At 40.5% G+C, this 26,617-nt stretch overlaps 1 protein-coding gene, 2 non-coding genes and 1 pseudogene across 7 annotated transcripts; 3 read left to right on the forward strand and 1 right to left on the reverse strand.

Moving 5' to 3' along the window:
* Positions 1 to 9,180: 9,180 nt before the first annotated feature.
* Positions 9,181 to 22,887, reverse strand: LOC110200887 (large ribosomal subunit protein eL24 pseudogene; annotated as a pseudogene).
* LOC110200906 (uncharacterized) lies at positions 21,922 to 26,304 on the forward strand. 5 transcript variants are annotated; one of them, XM_078155248.1, is made up of 6 exons: positions 21,922 to 23,247; positions 24,331 to 24,386; positions 24,697 to 24,771; positions 24,855 to 24,956; positions 25,398 to 25,445; positions 25,829 to 26,304. In XM_078155248.1, exons 1-3 carry the CDS (start codon positions 22,953 to 22,955, stop codon positions 24,760 to 24,762), a joined length of 417 nt encoding a protein of 138 aa, XP_078011374.1. In that variant the 5' UTR covers positions 21,922 to 22,952; the 3' UTR covers positions 24,763 to 24,771; positions 24,855 to 24,956; positions 25,398 to 25,445; positions 25,829 to 26,304. The 5 variants fall into 5 exon arrangements, 2 of the variants coding, with proteins under 2 accessions (XP_078011374.1, XP_078011373.1); XM_078155247.1 differs by having other exon boundaries at positions 21,934 to 23,247; positions 24,881 to 24,956; XR_002322332.2 differs by lacking the exon at positions 21,922 to 23,247 and adding an exon at positions 23,344 to 23,411 and having other exon boundaries at positions 24,881 to 24,956.
* Positions 25,146 to 25,218, forward strand: LOC144458086 (small nucleolar RNA SNORD50). The gene has a single exon (XR_013487638.1). It is a non-coding gene; the product is annotated as a small nucleolar RNA SNORD50 (small nucleolar RNA).
* LOC144458085 (small nucleolar RNA SNORD50) lies at positions 25,537 to 25,609 on the forward strand. The gene has a single exon (XR_013487637.1). It is a non-coding gene; the product is annotated as a small nucleolar RNA SNORD50 (small nucleolar RNA).
* Positions 26,305 to 26,617: the final 313 nt, after the last annotated feature.

Below are 26,617 nucleotides of genomic sequence, written 5' to 3' on the forward strand. Positions count from 1 at the left end.
AAAAAGAATATGCATAACTTTAACTTGCAAAAAAAAATGTGATTTTTCACCTGTACATGTGAGATTGGACATGATGTGGCACATTGACTGTTTTGAGTGTCTTTCCTTTATGGCACTAGAGAAGCAGATGAAAGGACAATTTGTGTGCCTCCGTCTGACCCCAAAGCACATGGTTTGGGACTTTAATAGCAAGTTCAAAACACATCTTAGCCAATATGCTGAAGATAGCAAATTTTTCAAATTGGGGCCGGGGGTAATAAAACAGAACCAGCCAATGAGTCCAGTCCTTACAAGCACACTTAGAGTGAAATTCTCTGCATGGAAGAGGTTGCTGAGCCTGATTCCAGGAAACTTATGATGACTTTGTTACATAGAGCAGTTTTTTCCTCTTGTTACATGGAGCTTTATTTTCCCCCGGGAGTGGGGATTGAAAGGAAGAATAAAACATTAATTGAAAAAAAATTATTGAGAAAATTGGAGAGGAAATGTTCTGCAGATTGGGTGAAAATGAAATGGCCTCATAGTTCACATTCTGGTTAAGTTGCGGGAAAAAGCCCTGCAAATACAGAGGAGGAGGGTGGTGTAAGCAGATAAGAAGGATACTGCAAGGCTCCCTGCTTCAAGAGCCCTCTGGATTGTGTATGGTAAGTTTTCGATGTGGGACAAGGAGCAGGCTCCCACTGGGGCAGAAGCATTAGCTTGATGAGTACTGGAGAAGGTTTCCAGGAAGGGTAAAGAAAGCACTAAAGTCAGCATTCTCTAGACATGTTGACTGTTCTGCCTAAATTAAGCTGCCAGCATAATCAGACTGAGAATAAACTGGGCCTGTGCATTCAGAGGCTAGAGAAAGAATTCTTAGCTTGAAAGCCAAGGGACTGAAACTGGTAGCTGTGTAAGTGAAGAGATCTCTCCTGATGGAGGGTGGGGTCCCAGATAAGAATCCTCACTATGGTCTCTGACCTAGTGTTTCAGATTCTTGCCGAGATAGCAGCCGGGGGGGGGGGGGAGGTAAGTCACTTAACATCCACCAGCCTCAGTTTCCTCATCTGTAATATCAGAATAATAGCACCTACCTCCCAGTGTTGTTGAGAGGATTAAATGAGATAATAACTGCAAATGCTTAGCACGGTGCCTGGCACATAGTGCTATATAAATTATAGATATTACGATGATGATGATGATAACGATAATAATGATGGTGATGATGATGATGATGATGATGATGATGATGGTGATGATGATGGTGATGATGATGATGATGATGATGATGATGGTGATGATGATGGTGATGATGGTGATGATGATGATGATGATGATGATGGTGATGATGATGATGATGGTGATGATGATGATGATGATGATGATGATGATGATAACGATAATAATGATGGTGATGATGATGATGATGATGATGATGATGATGATGAAGGTGATAATGATGATGATGATATTAGAGGATGGCTGAATTGGAGCATAGATCAGGGAACATCAGTCAAGGATATGAAAGCTTCAGGCTTGTCCTATCTGTCACTGCTTCCTACCCTGAAGGAGCAGGGGTTCAGTGGACCCTCTCCACCCAAGAATTGAGGTGGTCACAGGAGTAGGTCAAACAGAAACCTGAGGAGCCCCTAGAGCAATGTTCCTAAGGATGTGGTCTACCAGAGCAAAGCTGGGGACCAATAGGCCTGGAGGAACTATCTGGGGACTTACTTTTAGAGTCAACTAAATTTATTAGAACTTCCAGAGGGTAAAAACTATTTGAGGTAGAGATGGGGAATTATTCACACATGGCTTTGTAAATATTAATTCCTCTTGCAGCCAGCTTGCAGATGGGGATCTGCAAGGGAAGGGGTGACATTCCTAGAGGAAATAGGCTTAATAGATTGGATTTGACATCCTATGCCAAGCCTTCTCTAAGAACAATTAGATCCTGCCTTCTGAATAAAGCCACACCAGAATGGCTTCAGACTTTAGCTATGAGTTGCCCTCACCACACAATCATACAGATGTGAGCCAATCAATTGGTAAAATTTGAGTAAGAGGTCAGGACAGTTGTGGTTTGAGTAAATAGTGCTATCAATGCAAATAGCCAGTCTAGAAATGAGGGTAGAAGTCACAGAGCCCAAAATCACCCTTTTCTAGTTGGGCAGGGTGGGATTGACACCATCCCCTGTAGGGAGTTTTAGGTACGACTCATGGGGTTGATAAGAAAGCATTTGATGGCTAGTTCTTGGAGGTGCTTATAAAACTGTACAAATAAATTAAGCTTTCTTAATGACTTTTTTTTTGCAAGTCACTAAGGATACTAGAAGCCTTTCAGCCCTACCCAAGCCTGAAGTATTCCTTAAAGCTCCTGCTGCATTTGGAACATTTAGTTGACCAAGCAGCCCAGGTCCAAGGTGAGTGGTACGGAGCTATCAATCTTGCCAATGCTTTTTTTTTCCCTCTCTGTTCCTGTGGCTGAGACTAGTCCGAAATATTTTGCATTCACTATCTTTTCCCAAGACTGCCTGAACTCTTTTTCATTACTATCACATTATGGTGAACAGAGACCTAAAAAGACCTCCCTTCCTAAGTGAGGGCATTGTTGACATTAATGACATAATGTTGACTAGGGCAGATTAGGCCACAGTGGCAGAGGCCCTAGAGGTGGTGATGGTGACCCATATGAAGGGCAAGAGGTAGAAAATTAACTCTTAGAGAATCCAAGGTCTACCAGTGGATGGAGAAACCCAGAGGATTCTACACCCAATTGAGAATAAGCTACTGACATTTGCTTACCCTCAATCTGAGAAGGAAACTTAAAGACTTAATTATTTTGGAGATCCTATATTCCCTACTTAGGTATCTTGATGGCCTCCATTTACTGAATCACTCATAAGTGTACATCTTTCAGATGGGGCCCATAATAGGCTACAGACCTAGAAGATGTAAAGCAGGATATCCAGCAGTCTCTCCCCTTGGGCCTTTATGACTCTGCAAGTCATACATTTCTGAAAGATTCTGTCCATAAAGACTAAGCTGAGAGGAGCCTTTAGTAGGCACCAAGGGGTGGCCATAACAAGCTATTATTAGGTGTCTAGAGTTCCAAGTTCCCCATAGCAACCACTCACCATACTGCTTTTTAAAAGTAGTTACTTGACTCTTGCTGGGCCCTAGTTGCTACAGAACAGGTGACACAGGATCATATAATCACTCTTCATCCAGAACTGCCTATCATGGATTGTGTAATATAAGATGGTCCACCTAGCAAGACAAGTAGAACACCAGAGGGTTCTATTGCTAATCTGAAGTGGTACATTAGATATCATGCTTGCCTGGGTCCCTCTGGTGTGTATCTTTCACAAACAGGTTATGTGTATGTCAGAGACTGAAGCCTCTAATTCAGACCCTGGAAACCTGCTTCCTCCACTGGCCCAGTGGATTCCCACCTATGAAGACCTAGCTCCTGAGGAACACCATTTTGCCTGGTTAACTGATGACTCTATATGCAACAAAAGAGGCATATGCAACTAGACTTCAGCAACCTCTGATCTGGTAACAGGAGATACCCTAGAAAGAAGGAGGACTGTCAAATTCTTCCAGTTGATTGAGCACCATGTTGCCTGGATGGCATAGGAGAGAGCCTTGAGGGAAGGGGCATAGATCTTCATTTACACCAGATCCTGGGCAGTGGTCATGGGTCTGACCAAGTGGTCTGGGATCTAGATGGAGAACACAGTACTAGGTAATCAAAGGCTCTCTCCTTTGGGGACCAATAGAAAAATTTCACTAATGCTATCTATTGGGTGTATGGAACTTGATCAGCTATAGAAGACAGCAAGGTCATCTACTACATGCCAGGCTATCAACAGTAGTCTTGACTTTTGACCTGCCACTGGACTTCCAGATGATTCTGGAAGATATAGTGAGGCTGACGACTTTGTACAACTCTGCTTCACTTAAATCCAATTCACATGCAAGTCAAGACATCACCCATTATCCACTATTTAACTATTTTACTATTTATTTTAATACCTTACTATTATACTATCTTATCTGCCTTGAAGTCTATTATGTAAAGACTCACCTAAAGTGAATGACAAAGTACCAGGTACAGATACACTGGTAACTATAACTACAACCCTGCACACAGGCAGCCCAGGGCAGTGGGTCATCTCTGTTAGACTGAAAAAGCAATGGATTCAGCTGCCCCTTGGATGTCTGAGTAGCTCACCCCATAGTATGAGAAAGGAGCTAGAAAAGGTGTCCTTGAAAATTGTCTGCTTCACCCAACCATGGCCTGCTTACCATGGTGGGGTGCCCATCCTGCAGTTGAAATACAAAGTACAAAAATTTTTGCAAAGATGATTCCACTCACCATCAGTACATGGAATGTGTGTGTGCTTGTGGACAACACAAAATCTAGTAGACCTGAGAGACAAACAGCTCTTGTTACAAGAGAACTCAGCAGGTACCACATCCAAATAGTAGCCCTGAGTGAAACAAGGCTAGCAAATGAAGACCAGCTGGATCAACATTTTTCTGGAGTGGCCACTGTAATGAGGAGTGCCATGATGATGGTGTAAGTTTCACAGTTAGATCTAATCTAGTCAGCAAGTTAGTATGCCTCCCAAAAGGACTGAACAGTGGACTCATTAACAACATGACTGCCATTTGCAGGAAAATGCCACACCAACATCGTCAGTGCATGTGTTCCCACCATGCAAACCCTGATGAAGTCAAAGAAAAATCCTATGAAGACCTGGAGATCCTCATCATCAGGGTGCTGAAAGAAGACAAGCTTGTAATTCTGGATGGCTTTAGTGCCACAACAAGCACAGACTATGAGATGTGGCAGGAAGTCCTTGGAAGGAATGGAGTCAGAAACAGTAACATCAATGGTCACTTACTGCTGAAGACTTGTGTATTTCATGACCTTCTCATCACCAACACTGTCTTCTGTTTACCTAACTGCAACAAAAAGCTGTGGATGTACCTTTGCAGCAAACATTGTCGTTTAATAGACTGTGTCATTGTAAGAAGAGACAGACAGGACGTGAGAGTAATGAAGGCAATCTGTGGTGCAGAGTGCTGGATCAATCATAGTCTTATCTTCTCCAGGCTAAACATTCACATTCAATAAAAGCAGTGGCCCCAAGGCAAGACAGCTACCAGAAGACCTAATGTCAGAGTTAGAGTCCTTCTCCTAGCACGAACAAGCTGAGACAACACACAGTTGTGGAGCAGGATGCTTTTACAGAAAAATTTGGTGTGCAGAACCACATTTACTCATCTGGGCCAGAACACTCACAAACATCAAGATCAGTGTGACAAAAATGGAGAAATTCAAAATCTGCTAAACAAGAAAAAAAAAACCCAAGAATTCCACAGGGTTTACCAGCAGGCTAGTTTGTTCATTTCTAAGAAGGTAATATTTAGGGGCAGTTAGATGGCACAGTGGACAGAGCACCAGCCCTGGATTCAGGAGGACCTGAGTTCAAATCCGACCTCAGATACATAACACTTATTAGCTGTGTGACCCTGGGCAAGTCACTTAACCCCATTGCCTAACCTAAAAAAAGAAAAAAAAAAGAAAGTAATGTTTAATTCTATCAAAAGTAAAGTGCAAGCAAAGCTTAGAGACAGAAACATTTTTTGCTCAGTAAGAAGGCAGATGACATTCAGTTTTACTCTGATAGTAACAATCCAAAGTACTTTCATGACGCCCTAAAGGCTATTTATGAGCCAAAGATTTATGGTGCTGACTGTACTCAGTACCGTACAAGTACTCAGTGCTGATTGGAGCCGCATGGATTAGTGATAAGGATGTGATCCTGGAGAGGTAGGCTGAACGCTTCCATAGTGTTCTTAATTGACCACCATCAACCAATGCTGGAACCGTTGGCCATATACCTCAGGTGGAAGTCAATCTCTCTCTAGCCAAACTGCCAACTGAAGAAGTTTTGAATGTCATTAGGCTCCTCTCATGTGGAGCCTGGTGCTGATTCTATTCCAGCTGAGATTTTTACAAGGCAGGGGATTGCACATACAAATGCTGACTCAAATCTTCTGAGTTATATGGCAAGAAGAAGAGATCAAGGATGCCTCCATTGTCCATCTCCGTCAAGGAAAAAGAAATAAGTTATCCTGTAACAATCACAAGAGGGTCTCTCTCTTAGTCATTTCCAGAAAGATTCTTGTTGGAATCCTCCTCAAAAGAAACATGGTCATCTATCTACCTGAGAGCTAGTGTGGCGTCAGAAAGGACTGAGGAATGGTCAACATGGCATTTGCTGCCCAACAGCTCCAGGAAAAATACCAGGAGCAGAACAGAGTTCTTTATACAACATTTGACAATCTGACCAAGGCTTATGTTACTGTCAGTCGTGAAGGCTTATGGAAAATTGTGTCAAAATTTAGTTGCCCAGAGAAGTTTATCAGTATTGTACGTCAATTTTATGACAGCTTGCTTGTCTGTGTTCTGAATAATGGACGATGCTCCCAAGCTTTCCCAATCACCAATGGAGTGAAACAAGGCTGTGTGCTTGTTCCCATGCTTTTTAGAGTGATATTTTCAATAATGTTGTCAGGCTCCTACAATGAGGACAAACACAGCATCAAGGTCAGCTACTGCACTGATGGTAAACTATTTAACTTAAAAAGGCTACAAACCAAGACTAAAGTGGAGGGAGAGTTGGTGTACAATTTTTCGTTCATAGATGATTGTGCACTCAATGAAGCCTCTGAAGCTGAGATGCAATAAAGTATGGATTGATTCTCTGCTGCTTGTACTAATTTTGGCCTAACAATTAACACCAAGAAAACAGAGATTCTCATCAGCCAGCACCACACCATCCATACAGAAACCATCAGTTACAGAAAATGGAGAAATTTTGAACACCATGGATGAGTTCATTTACCTTGGAAGCATAATTTCCAGTGATGTACACATACATGATGAGGTTGACAGACACATTGCCAAATCTAGTTCAGTGTTTGGGAGGCTCTGAAGGAAAGTATGGGAGAGAAGAGGTATTAGACTGCCTACCAAACTGAAGGTCTAGAGAGCTGTTGTGCTGACCTCATTGTTGTATGCCTGTGAAACCACCAGTACCAGGAAACTGAATCACTTCCATTTGAATTATCTTAGGAAGATTCTGAAGATCACCTGGCAGAATAAGGGACTAGACACTGAGGTCTTTTCTCAAGCTGAACTGCCTAGCTCTCAAAGACTACTGCAGAGAATGCAACTCTGATGCACTGCCCACATTGTTCAAATGCCAAATGTACATTTGCCTAAAAGACTATTTTACAGAGAACTCCCACAAGGCAAGCACTCACCCAAAGGTCAAAAGAAGCAATACAAAGACACTGTCCTTGAAGACCTTTGCAATCAATTGGGAGACGTGGTAGACAATGGCACCGGACCACCCAGTATGGTGTGCCTATATCAAAGAAGGCGCTGTGCTCTATAAGCAAAGCAAAATTGCAGTAGTTCAAAAGAAACATAAGATGTGCAAATCTAGAGACATCTCTACTTCAAATGTTCATATGGACTATTTATGCCAGAACTGTTGTGGAGCCTTCCGTGCTTGTATTAATTTGATCAGCCACAGCTGGACATATTCTACCTTGCCCCCAACACAGTGAAATCATTTTAGTGCTCTCCCAGCACAAAAGATAACAAGCGTGTTAGGCACTATGTACATAAAGAGAAAATCAGAAATAGCCATTTGCTCTCGAGGAGTTTACTGTCTAGGAAGAAAGAAGCACATACATAAGTAATTAAATACAAAGACAGATGAGAGGTTAACTTTTCCAAAGTTAATTGTGTACTGTACTAGATGAGCCCAGAAAATTTAAGAATATTGGTAACAAAGCTGGCTGGTCAATTTCCCAAGAAGGAGCATTGAGACATCTTTAAACCTGATATTCTTTGGTAAAATATAATAAAGACATTGTACTCTGTGTCCTGGTTATATTTGGTCCACATTCAACTAGTTACAATTGTTACAGCAGCAAGAGAGAGAAATCACAGATTTTCAGACTTGAAAGAGACCTCAGAATCCAACCTATGTTTACGGAGCAATCTCCTCTGTGACACCCTTAACAAGTGATCAAGCCTTTGCTTATAGACCTCTAGTGAGGGAGAACCCGCTGTATCTTATGGCAGTTCATTCTGATTCTTTTTTTGGGGAGGTGGGCAATTGGGGTCAAGTGACTTGCCCAGGGTCACACAGCTAGTAAGTTTCTAAGGCTGGATTTGAACTCAAGTCCTCCTGACTGACTCCAGAGCCAGAACTCTATCCACTGCACCACCTGGCCACACCAGAGCCACTTCTTAGGAAGTTTTTTCTTACATTGAATATTTGGATCTGTATTAAATCTGTCTCAATGCAATTCATATCAGTTACTACTCATGCTGTCCTTTGGGACTAAACAGAGTAAGTTTAATGCCTCTTCCACATCACAACATATGATAGATGTTAATACACAAATGACCAACTCTCATTCACAGTATTGATTTTAATTTTAAAAAGTCATTGTTATCATATTTACTTGAATAAATATTGTAAGTGATAATCATATTCCAGTTTGGGGACTGCCATAACTAGCATTAAAAAAAGCCAATCAAGGAGGCAGCTAGGTAGCCCAGTGGATAGAGCACCCACCCTGAGTTCAGGAGGACCTGAGTTCAAATCCGGCCTCAGACACATAACACTTAACTGGCTGTGTGACCCTGGGCAAGTCACGTAACCCTATTGCCTAGCCAAAAAAAAAAAAGTCAATCACATAAATGTAAAATATGGCACATGGTGGGCATATCACTTTTGCTTGACTTTTTGTTATTGTTGTTAGACAAATTGATTTTGCTTAACTTTTTTTCCTTTTGAGTCATATCCAACTCTTCATGACCCTATTTGGGGTTTTCTTGGCAAAGATACTAGAGTATTTTGCCATTTCCTTCTCTAGCTCATTTTACAGATGAGGAAACTGAGGCAAACAGGGTGAAGTGACTTGCCTGGGGTCACACAGCTAGTGAATGTCTGAGGCTGGATTTGAACTCAGGAAGATGAGTCTTCTTGACCCCAGGCTGGGCCCTCTATCCACTGCACCATTTAGCTGCCCTATATAATTAATGCACAGGGATGTCAAATGTAAGAGACATGAAACAAGCCTGACCATATTAACCACTTAAAATTCTAGACAAGTATTTTTTTTTGCTTTAAATTTTATTTTACTTAATCCAATTTAGTAGACAATTAACGTTTTCCACCAACTCGGGGTGCAGAAACTTTCACAGGCTTCACAATTTTTTGTTTAGGTGCAGCCTTTGTAGGAGCCTTAGCAGCAGATGCATCTGTCTTCTTAGCTGCTTGCTTAGCCTTTTTTGCTTCCTTGGCAGCCCTGGCTTGTTCTCGTTGGGCCTTTCGAACTTCAGGTTTCTGGTTCCTCTTGGCCATTGTATCAGCAAGAGAAGCCCCAGTAATGGCCTTCTGGAATTTAACAGCCCGGCGAGTTCTTTTCTTTTGAATCTCTTCCGATTGTCCCTTCTTGTGTTTTCTCCTGTACAGGACAGTCCAATTGATTTGCCGGGGATTCCTCTTTGAAAGGAATGCAGACTCGCATTTTGCATTCAAAAACTGGAAAACCTTCCCGTCCGTGCGGGCGTAGCGCCTCCTGTGACTCGGGTAGATCTTGTACCCGCTGAAGCTGCACAGCTCGACCTTCGTGGCTGCAAACGGGAAGAAGATGGCGAAGAGCTCTAGACAAGTATTAAAAATACACAGACAAATCCTAGAATCTCAGAGTTGGAAGCTACCTCAGACGCTATTTGATCCAAGAACCTTTAACGAGGTCCTTCACAATTCTGATCTAGAATCCTTTCTTTAATATGAACTATAAATGGTCATCCAACCTTTACTTAAAGACCTCTAATAAGAAGTAACCCACTACTTCCCAAAGCAGCACAAAATACACTTATAAAGTCTGATTATTAACAAGTTTTTCTTTACATCAAGCTTAAGTTTACCTCTTTTTAATTTCCACTCATTCTTCTTCTTTCTGTCCTGTGGGATCAAGAACAAGTCTATTCCTTTAGGTAGCCCTTTGAAAATAGCTATCAAAGGGGCAGCTAGGTGGCACAGTGGATAGAGCACCAGCCCTAGTGTCAGGGAGACCTGATCTGGCCTCAGACACATGACACTTACTAGCTGTGTGATCGTAGGCAAGTCACTTAACCCCAACTGCCTCACCAAAAAAATAGCTGTCAAATTTTTCCCTTTTCTAGGCTACATTTCACATGTATGTGTGTGTGATTATATATATAGTGTGTGTGTTATGTAATGTATATAATGCATGTGTGTAATATGTAAGGCGTGTGATGTATATATACATAAAGTATATGTATTATGTAATATGTAACATAATATAGATTGTAATGTTCATATATAGTATGTGTGCAATATGTATGATGCAGATGATATCTATATAATATGTGTAGATGTGGAGTGTGTGAGTGTGTGTGTGTGTGTGTGTGTGTGTAGAGACAGAGAGTGTGTATATAATGAATTTAAAGCCCTTCACCATCCTCTTCGAGCAACTCTGAATGATCTTCACCATAGCAATCTATGAGCCTATGCTGCTTTCTAAAATGTAGAACTGGGGCAGCTGGATAGAGCACCAGCCCTGGAGTCAGGAGGACCTGAGTTCAAATCCGAGGTCACACACATAACCTTTCTAGCTGTGTGACCCTGGGCAAGGCAATTAACCCCACTGCCTAGCCAAAGAAAAAAATTATAAAATGTAGAACCAAGAACTATCTATTTTATTCCATATATGAATTAAGACACAGTACATTGGAACAATCATCTCCTTATTCCTGGATAACATGCCTCTATTAGAATCATTGATTTAGAGCTAATAGGGACCTTGGAGGTTATCTAGTCCAATTCCTTCATCTTGTAGATGAGAAAACTGAGTCCTAGAAAAGTTAAGTGACTTCCCCAAGGTCACACAGATTCTTTGATTCCATAGACAGCACTCTTTCCACTGTACCACAATGCTTCCCTTAATGCAGCCTATTGTTAGAATAATTTTATAATAATAACGTTTTAATTCAACAAATGCCAGTGGGTTAGCCAGTAGATAGAACATTACCAAAAAAAAGATAATGGTCCTCAGAGAAAAGAGACAACCAGTTCAATGAATAATAATGTGCTGTCCTTCCAATTTAATGATGCTGCTAACCCAAAGTCAGAAGACCATTCCCTTTGAGTTCCTATTTTCAATAATAGTGATGGATTCACATTAATCCATTCATACTCTTGCTTAGTTCCCCTTGTCAACAGTAGCACACAACAAATGAGTGGGTGTGGCTTAGGGGTCTAGTTTGTATCCTTGGCACAAAGCAAATAGACTCACAAAGTGCTGCCTTGGACTAGCTTGATATGGCCCACTGACCTAATCAGCCACTGACAGTGAGTACCCTGTTTATAGTGGGTATTTGATAAATGTTAGTTCATGGTAATGAGTATTATGAGATAGGAGATTAGACAAAATCTTAGAAAATGATGTTGCCATAAGATCTGCTAATGGTAGAATAAAGACACTTTATAAAGTGACTTTGTTTTCCTATCTTCCTCTTTGTATTTTGGGGAAACAAAAACACTCCACCTTTAGAAAAGCTGAAAAAGAGAATATTGAAGCAATTATTTGACTGATGCAAGCCAAAAAACATAGTGAGGCAAAATTGAGATTTAGGGCTGTTTGTGTTCTGAGTTTAGGTTATCCAAATAATTGCCCTAATTTTCATTTTTGCTTATGTAGGAAGTGACTGTGGTTCTGTTTACATATTTTGTTAATTTGTTTTGTTGTTTTTCTTTAAACATTTTGAGAGTTAATTATGATGCTTTTTAGTTTAACTTTAGATAATGCCCATGTGTGGGTCCTTTTAAGATACTGTTCTATTCTAACACTTTCTATTTTAGATCTTAAATTCCCAAATGCCAGAAACAGGGCAGAATTTAATCACTTTCTTCCATAGCACCACACGCTTGTGTAGAAAATATTTTCTTGGTAATGATCTTTCTGATCTTCATTTTCCTTAAAAATGTTTTGGAATTTCCCTCATTGGAGATTAGGGCAGGATAGGCAGATTTGAAAAATCATCAGCAAAGAGATGGTAATTAAATCCACAAGAACTGATGAGATCATCAAGTGAAACACTTTAGAGAGAGAAGTGTGCAAAACCAACAGAATCCTGAGGGATACCTAGGGTTAGAGGGTTTTATTTAGATGAGGATCAAGGCAAAAGGAGGCTGGGAGGGAGTGGTCAGATAGTTAGGGGGAGTAGCAGAAAAGAGTGATACACCAAAAATCTAAAAAGGTAGAGAAGGTGATCAATAGTGTGAAAGGCTGCAAAGAGGTCAAATGAGGACTGAGCAAAGGCTACTGGATTTGGAAACATAGGCAAGGTTATAGATAGTAGGGAAGCTACCAGTAGACAAAGAGAAATTGAAGATGTGATAGAGTGGAGATGACAGAGGATAAAGTCTGTTGAAGGAGATGAGGTGGAATGGGATTATTTGTGCAAGGTTTTGCCTTAGTAAAGAATAGAATCACCTCTTCATGGGAGACAGGCAAAGGAGGAGATAGTGGCAGAAGGCATTTGAGTAATATAAGATAAGGAAGACGGGAGAAGAGGGAACTCATGGTGAATTGTTTCAATTTTTTCTATAAAACATGGGGAAACGTTCTCAGCTGAAAGGGTGAGGGGAGGAGGAGTCATGGGAGGTTTGGAGGGATAAAAATGTTTGGCAGAGTCCCTGTGGAAAATGAGATAGTGAGTTGATGAGGGAGGTATAGTAAGATTGCCCAGCATCAGTAAGGGTCCAGCTGAGGTTGTTTAACATAAAATTTGTAGTGGACCCAATCCAAATGGTTGTGTGATTTTTCTCTACCTTTGTCCAGCAGCACCTGTGTAGAAGCAAAGGCAGAGAATGGTTCTCAGGGCTAAGCATAATGCCTATAAATAAATGCTTAATAAACATTTTATCTTATCTGCAGTCTATACTCTTCCTCATGAATCTTATTTTGATCAATCAAATGTTCAACACAGAAAACTGAGAAACAGGGAACAGAAGAAGCAACAATGAATATTGCTAATATAGATTTAAATTCTGCCTAGCTAGTTCCTAGAATTGGGGAAAAGAGGGACTGGAGAGTGTGCTGAGGGACTCTGGTAGGAATAGATGAAAATGAGACACCTAAAGAGATGTCAATTAATCAATATTTTATAAAACTATGGAGTCAGATTTGGAAGGGACCTCAAAAGCCCATCTAATCAGTCAATCTCTTGGTTCATTAGTATTTATTAAGCATCTATTACCTGCCAGGAACTGTGCTGAGCTAATCCAATCTCATACTACTGGATTCCTACCTTTTGATGATTTAAAAGGAAACTCTTTAAATGCAAAAAATTATCCTTCTCGACCTATGATGAAAAATGCCCTCCACCTCCAGAAAAAGAACTGATGGAAGTTGAATGCAGATCAAAGCATACTGGGTTGGGGTTTTTTTTTATTTTCTTTATTTTTCTTGGAGGTTTTTTTGCCCGCGTTTTCTTTCACAACATGACTAATATGGAAATATGTTTCATATGACTGCACATGTACAACCTTTATCAAATTGTTCACCTTCTCAATGAGGTGGAAAGGGAGGATGGAAGACAATTTGGAACTCAAAATTGTAAAAAATCAAGGTTAAAAATTGTTTTTACAAACTTGGGAAGACTTACATGAACTGATGCTGAGTGAAGTGTGCAGAATTAGGAGTGCACGATCAACTATGATAGACTTAGATTTTCTCAGCAATACAATGATCCAAGACAATTCCAAAAGACTCATGATGGAAAATGCTATCTACATCTAGAGAAAGAAACTATGGAGTCTAAATGCAGATCACTTTGGGGGGTTTTGGGGTGATTTTCCCCTTCTCTTCTGCTTCTTCTTTCATAACACAACTAATGTGGAAATATGTTTAACATGATCGCACGTGTATAACCTATATTAGATTGCTTGCTGTCTTGGAGAGGGAGGAAGGAGGCAGGGAGGGAGAAAAATCTGGAATTCAAAATCTTCTTAAAAATTAGTGTTGAAAACTATCTTTACATATAGTTGGAAAAATAAAACACTATTTACAAGAAAAATTGTTTTTACATGTAATTGGAAAAAAATTAAATATTTTTTCCTATCTTAAAAAAAAATTCCCTCTCTGTTTCCTTTTCAGGATCATCAGCTAAGTCTGACCACCTATAGGGGCATATACCCCAGGATTCTGTATTGGGCCCAGACCTCTTCTCTCTTGGTTATTTCATCTACTCCCATGAATTCAATTATCATCTGTATGCAGATGACTCCCAAATCTATATATCCAAACTTTATCTCTCCCCTCAGCTTCATTCTCATATCACCATTTCCCTACTGGACATTTTAAACTAGATGTTCTATAACTCAGGCTCTCAATGGGCAAAACAGAGCTCATTAATTTTTCCTAAGACCCACCCCCTCTATCAAATTGCTCTATTTCTGTCTAGAACACTAGCATCCTTTAGAATGTAAGATCTTTGAAGGCAGGTACAGTTGTCACTTTTTCTTGGTATCCCCACCACTTAGTACAGTGCCTTAGTCTCTCAGTATTGTAATCTGGGGTAGTATTATCCTTGGCTCCTTATTCTTCCTCCATTCCTTATCCTTCCTTCACATATTCAATCAGTTGCCAGATCTTGCTATTTCTACCTCCAGAACATCTCTTTGCATCTGTCTCTTCACTACTCACACAGCCACCACCTTAGTTCAGACCTTCACTACCTCTCCCCCATAGGTCTCCTAGTAGGTTTCTCTGGCTCTCATGTTTCTCCCCATTCCAATTCATCCTCCATATAGCTACCAAAGTCATTTTTCATTAAGCATAGGCCCCTCCATCATTCCCTTACTCAGTAAACTCAAATCACTCTAACTGCCTCTAAAATCAAATATAAATGCTTCTGTCTGACTTTTTAAGTCCTTCACAACTTGGCCCTTTCCTTTCCAGCTTCATTATATGTTATTCTCCCTCCTGTATACTTCAGTCTTGCCAAACAGGCCTACTTTTAAAAAAATTATTAGCAATATAAATAAGCTTTTTTAGAATTATATTAAATGATAAATATCATATTGATAACAGTCTCAAAGGATTGGGTCAGTGCTGGAAGATAGGAGAGAATTTAAAATTCAAAATTAAAAAAATGGATGTCAAAAAAATGTTTTTTATAACTTTTAAAGAATCACATTAAATTAATCAACTATATAAACCAAATACATACTATTCAAAATATCTTCTTTAATAGCCACAAGAAATAACAGCTTAAAAAAAGTACAGCAGGTGATTTGAAGGTCATTTTTCACAAACAACAATTTTTTTAAATTATTTTAATTTTAATTAAATAAAAAGTCTCAGAAGTGACTAGATATTCTACTTGGTTGTTAGCGATTTTTACTTTCTAGGACAAGATGAAATGTAGTCTTAGTGGAAAGTGACCAAGACAGAAAATTTAGATTCTAATACTGTGCTTCTCCAGCTACAAATTGAGTTTAATATGATATGAACCATTTATTTCCCTATATTATTAACAGGACTAAAGCCTTTGGAAAGTCCTAATGAAAACTGCTACAAGTATATTTTTTGTCCTTGACCTAATAATAAATCATGTATATTGCACACATGTACAGTCTAACAAAAACAAATTCTTATAATGGCCATGTCCAAAAATGTGTAATCTTTCATCATTTTAGTTCATAACCTCACTGGCAAAAGGTAAATGATGTGTTTCATCTTCATTCTTTAACATTTCATTGATTTGCACTTCTCTATTAGTGATTTAGAATATTTTTTTTCATATGGTTGTTAATAGTTTAGATTTCTTCCTTTGAAAACTGCCTTTTTTTTTCCAAAGGAAGAAATCCAATCTATTAAAAGGCGTGTAAAATTACTGACATTAATAATTAGAGAAATGAAAATTAAAACAGCTCTGAGAGTCTACCTCACACCCCTCAGATTGGGAAAGTTGACAAAAAAAAAAAAGGAAAAATGGCAAATACTGAAAGTGCTGTGGGAAAAACAAGTACATTAATGCATTGTTAGTGGAGGTGAGAATTGGTCCAGCCATCCTGAAAAGCAATTTGAAACTACAGCCCAAAAGATAATAAGGTACACAAAACATACCTTTTGACCCAGTGATACTACTGCTAAAGAGATCAAAGAAAGAGGTACAGGAGTTATATGTACAAAAATATTTATAATAGCTCTGTTTGTGATGGCAAGGAATTGGAAGATGAAGGGTTGCTTATCAACTGGGGAATGGCTGAAAAATTATGGTATATGAATATGATGGAATACTATTATGCTGTAAGAAATGATGAAGTGGACAATTTCAGAGACATCCAGAAAAACTTGTATGAACTTATGTAGGGTCAAGTGAGTAGAACCAGGAGAACAATTTATATAATAACAATAATATTGTAAAGACAAACAACTTTGAAAGATTTAGGAACTCTGATCAACATAATAACCAGCCATGATTCCAGAAGAGTCATGATAAAACATGCTACCTATCTCCTGATAGATAGGTGATAGACCCAGAATGCAGGCTGAGATATATTTTTTGGGTATTGCCTATGTAAAAATGTATTTTGCTTGACTATATATATTTTCTTTGAGGGTTTTGTTTTTCTCTTTTTTTTCCAATGGCAGGGGAGGGAGGGAGCAGATGAGAGGGACAAAAAAACGAATTTGTGTTATTGGAAAATAATTAACTTAATTTTTTAAAAGTGCCTGTTTCTATCCTATGATCATTCAGCTATTGGAGAATTATACTTAATCTTACACATGTGAATTAGTTCTTGGATATGAGAACATTATCCAAGAAATTTGACAGAAAAATGTTTCCAATTACCTGTTTCCCATATAATTTTTAAATTAAATTTTTTTAGTTTATTTTCAGTTTTTAACATTCACTTTTATAAGATTTTGGGTTCTAAATTTTTCCCCCTCCCCAAGATGCCATGCAATCTGATATAGGTTATACAGACACAATGATGTTAAACATTTTTTGCTTTGTTTTTGGGCTAGACAATGGGGTTAAGTGACTTGCCCAGGGTAACATGGCTAATATGTGTCAAGTGTCTGAGGCTAGATTTGAACTCAGGTCCTCCTGACTGCAGGGCTGGTACTCTATCCACTGCGCCACCTAGCTACCCCATTGTGTTAAACATTTTCCACACATTAGTCATATTATAGGGGGAAAAAAGAACCAGAACAAAAGGGAAAAAGCACAAGGGAAAAAAAGAGAGAGAGAGAAAATAGTACGCTTCTATCTGCGTTCAGACTCCATAGTTCTTTTTCTGGATGTGGACAGCATTTTCCATCATGAGTCTTTTGGAGTTGTCTTAGATCATTGCATTGCTGAGAAGAGCTAAGTCTATCAAAGTTGATCAGTGAATAAGTTGCTGTTACTGTGTACAATGTTCTCCTGTTCACTCAGTATCGTTTCATGTAAGTCTTTCCAGGTTTTTTTGAAGTCCAACTGCTCATCATTTCTTATGGAACAGTAGCATTCCATTACACCCATATACAAAACTTGTTCAGCCATTCCCCAATTAATGTGCATCCCCTCAATTCCAATTCTTTGCCACCACAAAAAGAGCTGCTATAAATATTTTTGTACATATGGCTCCTTTCCCTTTTTTAAGATTTCTTTGGGGGCAGCTAGGTGGCACAGTGGATAGAGCACAGGCCCTAAAGTCAGGAGGACCTGAGTTCAAATCCCGGCCTCAGACCAAACACTTGACACTTACTAGCTGTGTGACCCGGGCAAGTCATTTAACCCCAATTGCCTAAAAGCAAAAAAATAAAATAAAAAATTTAAAAAAAAAGATTTCTTTGGGTTACAGATCTAGTAGTGGTATTATGGGATCAAACGGTATGCACAGTTTTGTAGCCCTTTTGGCATAGTTCCAAATTGCTCTCCAGAATGACTGGATCAGTTCACAACTCCAACAGTGCATTAATGTTTGAATTTTCCCACCTTCTTTCCCATCTTCTCCAACATTTATCATTTTCCTGTTTTGTTGTGTTAGCCAATCCAATAGGTGTTACCTCAGAGTTTTCATTTGCATTTCTCTAATCAAAAGTGATTTAGAGCATTTTTCATATGACTATCATAGTTTTCATTTCTTCATCTGAAAACTGCCTGGTCATATTCTTTGACCATTTATCAATTGGGGAATGACTTGTTCCCTTATAATTTTAACTACATTGAATTTATTAGGGCAAAAAATTTAAAATTTAACATAATCAAAATTGTCCATTTTATCTTGTATGATCTTCTCTATCACATTTGGTCATGAGCTCTTCCCCTATGCAAAGATCTGAAAGACAATTTCTTCCTTGCTCCACTAATTTGTTTATAATAAGACTTTTTATATTTAGGTGATGTATCCATTTAGAGCTTATCTTGGTATGTGGGGTGAAGTGTTGATGTTGTTTTGGGTTAACAGTTGTACAACTCATTTCTACCAGACAGCTGTCCAGTTTTCCCAGAAGTTTTTGCCAAATAGTGAGTCCTTCTCTCTGTAACTGGGGTCTTTGGGTTTATCAAACAATGTTCTACTATGCCAACCTGGCTTTCTGCTGTTCCTCACTCACAGCACTAGTTCTCTATCTCTGGGCCTTTGTACTGGCCCCATACCTGAAATGTTCTCCCCTTCTCACTTCCACCTCATTAATTATTGTACTTTCTTCAAGATTCAGCCAAACTACTGCCTTTTACATGAACCCTTTCCTAATCCACCCTCCTCTGCCATTGCTAGTGCGCTCTCTATATTTATTCTATATGTACTTACCTTTATGTTGTTCATATACACACATACACACACACATACAACTAAGCTCCCTGACAGCAGAGGCTTTTCATTTCTGTCTTTGTGTCTCCAGAAACTATTACAATATGTGACATATAGCCTGTGCTCACTAAATGCTTGCTTCATTCAATCTATTTCCAAGACATTTCTCAAATACATCTTATCTCTAATCACACCACAGCCACCCTATTTCAACAATTTCCTAATTGGTTTCCCTATTCCCACTCTCCTATCTCCAATCTATCCTCTGTATTGTTCTCAAATTGATACTTCTTGAATTTGACACCCACCACCATGATCCAGGAAAAGATCATCACCAGGAAACTCCATTCATCCACTTTCATAACTCACACTTCATCATTATCCTCAGTGCCTCTGACTCTCTGAAAGGGGCAGGAAGGAGCAAAAAGCATTCCCCAAAGACTCCATTTCAAGAGGACTCACAGCCTCACTATTTCCCACTAGCTGCATCCCTTGGATTCCACTCCACCATCATCACTGCCCCTTCTTTCCTTCTTCCCCCCAAATCCTTTTCAGCTCCTTTTTGTCTGTTGAATTCCTCCTTTAGATTGTAAGCTCCTTGAGGGCTTTCTTATTTGTATCCCCAGTGCTTAGCACAGTGCCTGGCACATAAGAAGTGCTTAATAAATGTTCACTATTCATATTCCTAGAGTATAGTTCTGACCATGCCATGTCATTTTCCTGTCCGTCATTTAAAGCCAATCTGTCTTTAAATCAATCTGACTCCACCTGTTTTTCCAGACTGATTACACATTTATTTCCCTTCACACATTCTATGATTCAGAGACAGAGTGACCAATTTCAACATGCTATCTCCTGTCACTGTGCTGTCTGTCTCCCCTTCCTGGAAAGTTATCCCTCTCTACCTCTGTTCTTGGAAATTCTAGATCACTTCTAGGTTCAATTACAAGAGGTCTTTCGTCATAACTCTCCTTGTTAGTGCTTCCCCACTGACTTTTAGACAGTCAACAAGCATTTATGAAGCACTTACTATGTGCCAGGCACCATGCTAAGTGCTATGAATACAAACACAAGCAAAAAGATATTTCCCTGCCTTCAAGAAGCTTTCATTCTAATGGGACAAAACAACATGTGAGGTGCCTTATTAGGGGCATGGTGGTAAAATCCAGAGAGCCAGAACCTTCCTCAAAATGGAGGTTCTGGAAGAAATTCACCAAGGGAAAAAGGGAAGTGCAGGAGTAGAGGGATGCCCCAGGTGAAAAAGTCACATATGGAAATGTGGAACTTCCAGGGTGAGAAGGACACTGAGGTATGGTGAGAAAGTCTAGAGAGACAGAAGCAGAGCCAAGAAAGGAAACCACTTTGTATTTTTAATGTACATTTATATATTATGCATATGTACGTATATACACATTTTTTAAAGTTGACTCAGGCTTCTCGAGGGTAGGTACAAGTTGAGGGCGCCCGGTTATCATCAGCACCTACAGCAGGGCCTGACACAGAGTAGGTGTTAAATGCTTGCTGAATTAACATGATTGTAGTCATGTAAATCCCCCCTTAGTCAAATTTCTTCTGTCACTGTCTCTATGTCTCTTTGTCTCTCTCTTTCACCTGGGTCTTTCTATCTCACTCGGCTGGAAGTACAATGGCCACTCACAGCTTGATCCCAATGCTGACTTAGAAATTGTAACCTGACCCACTTTTTCCTACCTAGACCCTCTTTAAACAGCCTGGGGAATCATCACAATGGTGCCCAATCCATCAAATGCCCTATTGTCATTCAGTCATTGAGAGGTGTCTGACTCTTCGTGACCCCATGAACTATATAGCACACCAATACTGGCCATAAAGTTTTCTTGGCAAAGATATTGGGGTGGTTTGCCAATTCCTTCTCCAGTGGATTAAGGCAAACAAAGATTAAGTGACTTGCCCAGGGTCATACAGCGGGTGTGTCTGAGGCTGAATTTGAACTCAAGGTTTTCCTGACTGCAGCCAGTGCTCTATCCACTGTGACACCCGGCTGCCTACAGATTTGTACTCCAGAACTCCAGCGATCCACTAGCCTCATCATCCCCCAACAGCAACAGTTTCCCAAAGAATTTTAAAGGAAAAGACCTTTTCGTTTTTTGAAGTCAACAAAGTATCTAGGGTTAAGCATCTGGAAATCAATCTCTTCTAGATCTCAGTCTATGATCTTTTGATCTTCTGTTGGTTCACCCACAGCCTGTCTCCCTAGTCTTTGAATTAATTACCTCATTTTGTCTGGTTAAAATTTTTCACTGACTTATGAGATAAACTGAAAAGCACCTTCTCTTCAGCGAAACCCTCCTCCATCCTCCCAGGGGAAAACTTAGTGAAACTAAGTGGTACAGTGGATAGAGGATAATGCTTATTTATAGTCAGAAGAGACAGGAGTTCAAATTTAGCCTCAGACACTTACTAGCTCTGTTACCCTGGGCAAGTCTCTTAATCTGTTTGCCTAGTTTCCTCATCTGTAAAATGGGGATAATAATAGCACCTACCTCCCGTTGCTGTTAGGAGAGTCAAATGAGACAATAAGTGTAAAGTGCTTAGCACAGTGCCTGGCACATAGTAAGCACTATATAAATGTTAGCTATCATCACCACCATCATCATCATCTGTATGACCATGGGCAAGTCATTTCATCTGTTTCCTCAACCCTAAAAATGGGCAAAACAGTACCTACTCGAACAAGGTTGTTGTGAGGATCAAATGAGAGATCTGTAAAGCTCTTTGCACAGTGCCTGACACATAGTAGGTGCGATATAAATACTTATTTCCTCCCTGTCATTTGATGGGGTGGAGGGGTCCAGATGCTGATTTCATTGGCGTGGGGAGTGGAAGGAAGTTCACCCTGCCAAGTCTGACTACTATTATGTCGTGGTGAGGTGCTTGGCTGTGCGGGGCCGCCCAACATCCACTGTGGTTATTTATGCATTAACGCTTCCTGTGTCAGGTGGGGCTGAATCGGGGCAGATGCCTGGCTCCAGCCCTCTCCGTTTTGCCGAATGGTAAAATCACCATGCCATTCAAACTATTTTTTCCTTCCTTTCCACTACCTCTGCTTCACTTCCCCATCCCCCAAATGTGAGACATCCAAATCTTTATACAGTTAGTGCCTGGCTGCTGCGCGGTGCTAGACGCTAAATGAATCGCTTTCGACGCTTCAAAGGCCCCGCTGCAAGAGACCGCACCCCAATCTCGTTGTTTGGAGGGGAGCTCGAGCTCGGTTCCTTCCACTGACTCACAAGCCTTGGCCACTAGGGGGTCCAGACCCGCGCGCGGTGGCCTCGCGGAGAGCAGCCGGTGGACTCGGGTCCAAGCGCTGAAGCTGGAATCTCCAAACCCCCGCCTTCCCCGTAGCCCAGGCTCGCTGCGCTGCTGCAGGACAGGGCAGAGGGTGCATGTGCACCCGCCTAAGGAGGAGCTGCACACCCAGCCGAGCGGAGTTAATAGCCATCGGAATGTGCGGTAAGTGTTAGATATGAAGGCCGAGAAAGCAGTGTGGTACTTTACTAGGTTTTCCCCTGAGGCATCTTTGCATTCTGGTATTATTATTACTATTAATCTCTAGTCTCCAGGAGCAGTCCAGTCTGGACCGCCCCTCTCCTTCCGGCCTTCCCCATTACTGCTTGGGGAGAGAAACATTTATTCAATATAGAGACGTCCTCGAAGCGAGGAAGACCTGGCTTCATATCCTGCTTCGGACTGTGTGACCGTGGGCAAGTCACTTAACTTCTGCAGGTCTCTTAAGATTATAAACGGCAGAGAAAATGCCGACTTGCATTGGTTAGAGAGCCGTTTCCTCTGCCTCGAAATCACAGATCCAATCCTGAAGTCTTAGTAAAAATGGTCAATATGAAGAAATCTATAAGACCACAAGTCGCATGGAATGGGCTGACCAGCATTGACAGAGGGAGGTTTCTAACTGGGAGGTCCCCATACTGCTGAAATCAGAGACTTGGTCCCTAGCTGTATTGAATTTGGCTCCAGTGGCGGCTGCAGCCAATGCCACCAACTGAGAGTGCCTATTTGAATTCTGGCGCCACTCCCCGAGCCAAGCAGGGCCTGGCCCGACAGCGCGAGCCTGAGGAAAAGCACACCGAACTTGCCAAGACTAAGCAAGCAGCGCGCTTCCCCACCCACAAGAAGGCAGTCGCGCTTAAGTCGTCCGTCCGTGCGTGCGTGCGTGCGTGCGTGCGCGCACCCAAGGCGCCCCGGAAGAACAGAAGCGACACATGCTGGAACACGGAAAGCAAGAGAGGGGTTCTAAAACTACCCGGCACGCCCTATTCATATCAGCGTGAGTACCCGCCCCCTTTCTCCCCGCCCATCACCTTTTAGGTGTCCAATGGACAGTGAGGGGGGCGGAGGAAGCCTCATTCTGATTACGCATCGGCTATATAAGGAGCTGCCCCGAGGGTTTTGAGCTCTTTTCGGCTGAGTACGTGCTCGTTGGGTGTTCGGGTAAGCAACTCTTCGGGGAAGCTTGCGTGGCGGTCTGACGATTTTAGGGTTTACAAGGGAGGGGCAAGAGGAAAACATTCTCGATTCATTGCAGAATCCGGAGGAACGGTAAGATAGAGGCGACTGTGACTTCGGATTCCATTAGGGCATTGCGAGAGATGGTCAGGAAGGATAAAAAAAGCATTTCCTGTAGAGCGTGCCAGGACCTGCTAGGGGTGGGGATGGGGGTGGAGGATGGGTCTGGGGATTTGGGATGACTGGCAGTTATCCGTAGGCGTCCTTTATTGGCGGGCCGCGAAACTACGAGTCCTAGCGTTCCGTGCGGCCTAAAGCCGGCGTCCACGCGGGGCCATGCAATGCATTGTAGGAGGGCGGGGAGGAGCGTTCTCAACCGCGTGGAGACTGAAAGCAAAGCGTGGCTTCGGCGGGATCGCGTTCAAGTTCCGGGATTTGGACGGAGAGGGGAGAGGGAACTACGGGGTCCTAGAAGTGCTAGCAAACTTCATCCCCCACACCCTCCAATTTTGGTCTCATTAATCTTACATTTAGAGTATGTTAATAGCACGCGGTTGCCGATGGAAAGGAGGTCGTAGGGAAAATGGCGAATGCACTGCCAACCCCCCTCCCCCTAGTCAGATGTTAATTGATCCCAGGGAGGCCAAGCTGAGTACGCGTGGCTCGTAGGCTGCCAGCTAAACACTTCAGCGCCCCTCCGGTGCCCGCGTGATTTCTTTGTGCTGACGGTGCAAAAATGTTACACTCTGGATGGTATCCCATTTTGAGGGTCTCATTTGTAGGCCAGGACCTTGAAGGGACGATTTTTTTCTGAGGGGAGGACTTTTTGTTTGGAAAGGGGGCAGCTTCGGAATAAGGCAACACTTAATTATGGGAAAACCTTGTGTTCTGTTTTCTCTTGTAGGAATAATGGCAAGAGCTCTCGGTGATTTTTCAGGACTGCCTTCCAGGAACAATCAGGTGTGGAAGTAATTATGAAAAGAATGTTGATTATGTTGACGTTTTTAAAAGACTGGTGTTTAATTTTTGTGATTTGTCCTTGCATACCCAAATATTAGTATGAACTTTTGAGTTATGTAGCTGTGAAAATAAATTGGTTTTTAAGCTAAAACTAGCAACTTAAAAGGGAAATCTCCTGAGCAGTGGGTAAGTCATGGGCATCTTCCATCCAGAAGGGCAAATGGGAGCTGACCTTGAGAAACTTGGGAAAGAGGGTGATTCAGTGAGATCTTTGGATATTTGAATGAATGAAAATTGTTTCCTCTTCTAGACTCAAATGAAAACAGGGCATCTGGATGAATATTCTGCTAGCACTAATGAGTCCATAGATACTTGAATGGAACAGGTGAGCATACAAAACTGGGTGCCTGGAACAAAACACTTTCTAAAAAATCTTCCTATGAGATACCTCTTTTTAAAAATCTGTAGTGGGTTTTGTTTATGTTTTTTGGCAGGACAAGTATCCATTGAATATTATGATGTAATCAAAGCCCAAGATCTTGTTGACTGACTTGATGGCTTCAGGCTGAGGTATTTGATTTTTTTTTTAACATTCTACTTTAACTCAGTGATAGTTAAGTATCATGTTGCTCTTTAATTGCCTTTGATTTTTAATTAAAGGTTAATGTTTATATTTGCTGTTAGTAACTAGTAATGTCAGAAGGTTGATCTTTATTTAAATAGCTGAGTGAGGAATTTATTGAACAGATCTGGTGGTCTAATCAATGATGAACCTATCCCGAACCTGATTTCTTGATGAAAAAACTTAACATACGGATCTGGCTTCTGAGAAGACCATGCTCTTAGAAACAGAAGGAACTAGGCCTAGTTTTTCTTTTAATTTTGTTTTTCATGTTGTAATTGCAAAGAAAGTATCCTTGTTGCTACTTAAAGACAGGGGGTGAGATGATGATATAATGAAGAACTTTGTGTCAAAGTATATTACTAATAGACAATTCTCTTTGCCAACAGCATGTTGAACATGCAGGATTGAGGAGCTCTTAATTACCATATACCAAAGTAAGTAATGTGTACTCTGCATAGTTGCATAAGCTTTGTAATTTTGGGTAAAATGGATTTTTCTATGTAAATTGCTACTGTATCTTGGTCTTATTTATGATGATACTATCCCGAACCTGAATTCCTGTTGAAAAACTCCACATTACGGATCTGGCTTCTGAGATAAGACCAAAACATGAATAGTGTTTTCATAAGATACTACTTTTTTCATAAGTACTTCTTTTCTAAGAATGTATTGGGTGTATAAAAGTACTTTACTCTGAAGCTTAACTATGGGGCCATATGTTTTGACTGTTAGTAGTTTCTTTTGGGTATGAAGCCTTGAAGGGTTCTTTTTATGTTCAGATGGTCATTCTTAAAACCCCAATGTTTTCCCATTTCAGGGATATTGTGGAATCATTACATCTGCATCATGAGACAAGTGTGGATGGTAGACGGAAAAGAACTAAGAAATCTGAAATGAAGCTTTTTTATGTCACTCTGGAAATGCCAAGACATAAAAATTTCTATGCATTTAGACAGAAACTTAGAATTGTATTGTTTTGAATTGAGTTTCATACAAAATTGTTTGATTTTGAAATTATGGGAGAATTTCTAAATTTATGGATGTTACAAATGACTGCCCTGATGGTGTCTGAGTGTCGGTATTTTTTAATATAATTTATCCGAAGTTAAGACAAACAGGTGAATCAAACCTACAAAAGGCATGGGGGCTTTTTTAAGTGGTCCTTTTTAATTCAAAGCAATTGCAAATTTGGCACATTGAATATTAATATGCATATTTGAAAATGTTAAGTCTAACTTATGAAACAATTCCTTTTACGCTGACTCTTTTTTAAATAAATGGTGAGATAAAATAGTGCTGTGCTGTTGGTGTCTTGGCTGTTTAAAGTGATATAGGTGTTTTTTTGGGATAAGATCCTGTTTCTAGGTAGGTAGAATTGGACTAAGGCTAGGTTGAATTTGTTAATAGACAGGTTATTATTAGTGGTGACTAGTATCATTTGATCATTTATGTAATACATTAAAGTGGTATATTTGCTAAGGGATTCAGTTATAAAACAGTTACTTAGGCAGCTGGCCCCATTTAATTAAAATGCATTACCAGATTTCAGGTAACATTGATTTCTGTAATTGTATGGTTTAAGCCATTAAATGATATGGTAAGGTAA

The sequence above is a fragment of the Phascolarctos cinereus genome, unplaced genomic scaffold (assembly GCF_003287225.1).
Source record: "Phascolarctos cinereus isolate Bilbo 61053 unplaced genomic scaffold, phaCin_HiC Scaffold_5;HRSCAF=322, whole genome shotgun sequence".
In the NCBI taxonomy this organism is placed as follows: domain Eukaryota; kingdom Metazoa; phylum Chordata; class Mammalia; order Diprotodontia; family Phascolarctidae; genus Phascolarctos; species Phascolarctos cinereus.

Excerpts from the sequence above, each read along its gene's own strand:
- LOC110200906 (XM_078155248.1), top strand. The coding sequence starts at position 22,953 with ATGCCACCAACTGAGAGTGCCTATTTGAATTCTGGCGCCACTCCCCGA. Across the intron at positions 23,248-24,330 it reads CACGCCCTATTCATATCAGC|GAATAATGGCAAGAGCTCTC; the intron begins GTGAGTACCCGC and ends TTTCTCTTGTAG. Across the intron at positions 24,387-24,696 it reads TGCCTTCCAGGAACAATCAG|ACTCAAATGAAAACAGGGCA; the intron begins GTGTGGAAGTAA and ends TTCCTCTTCTAG.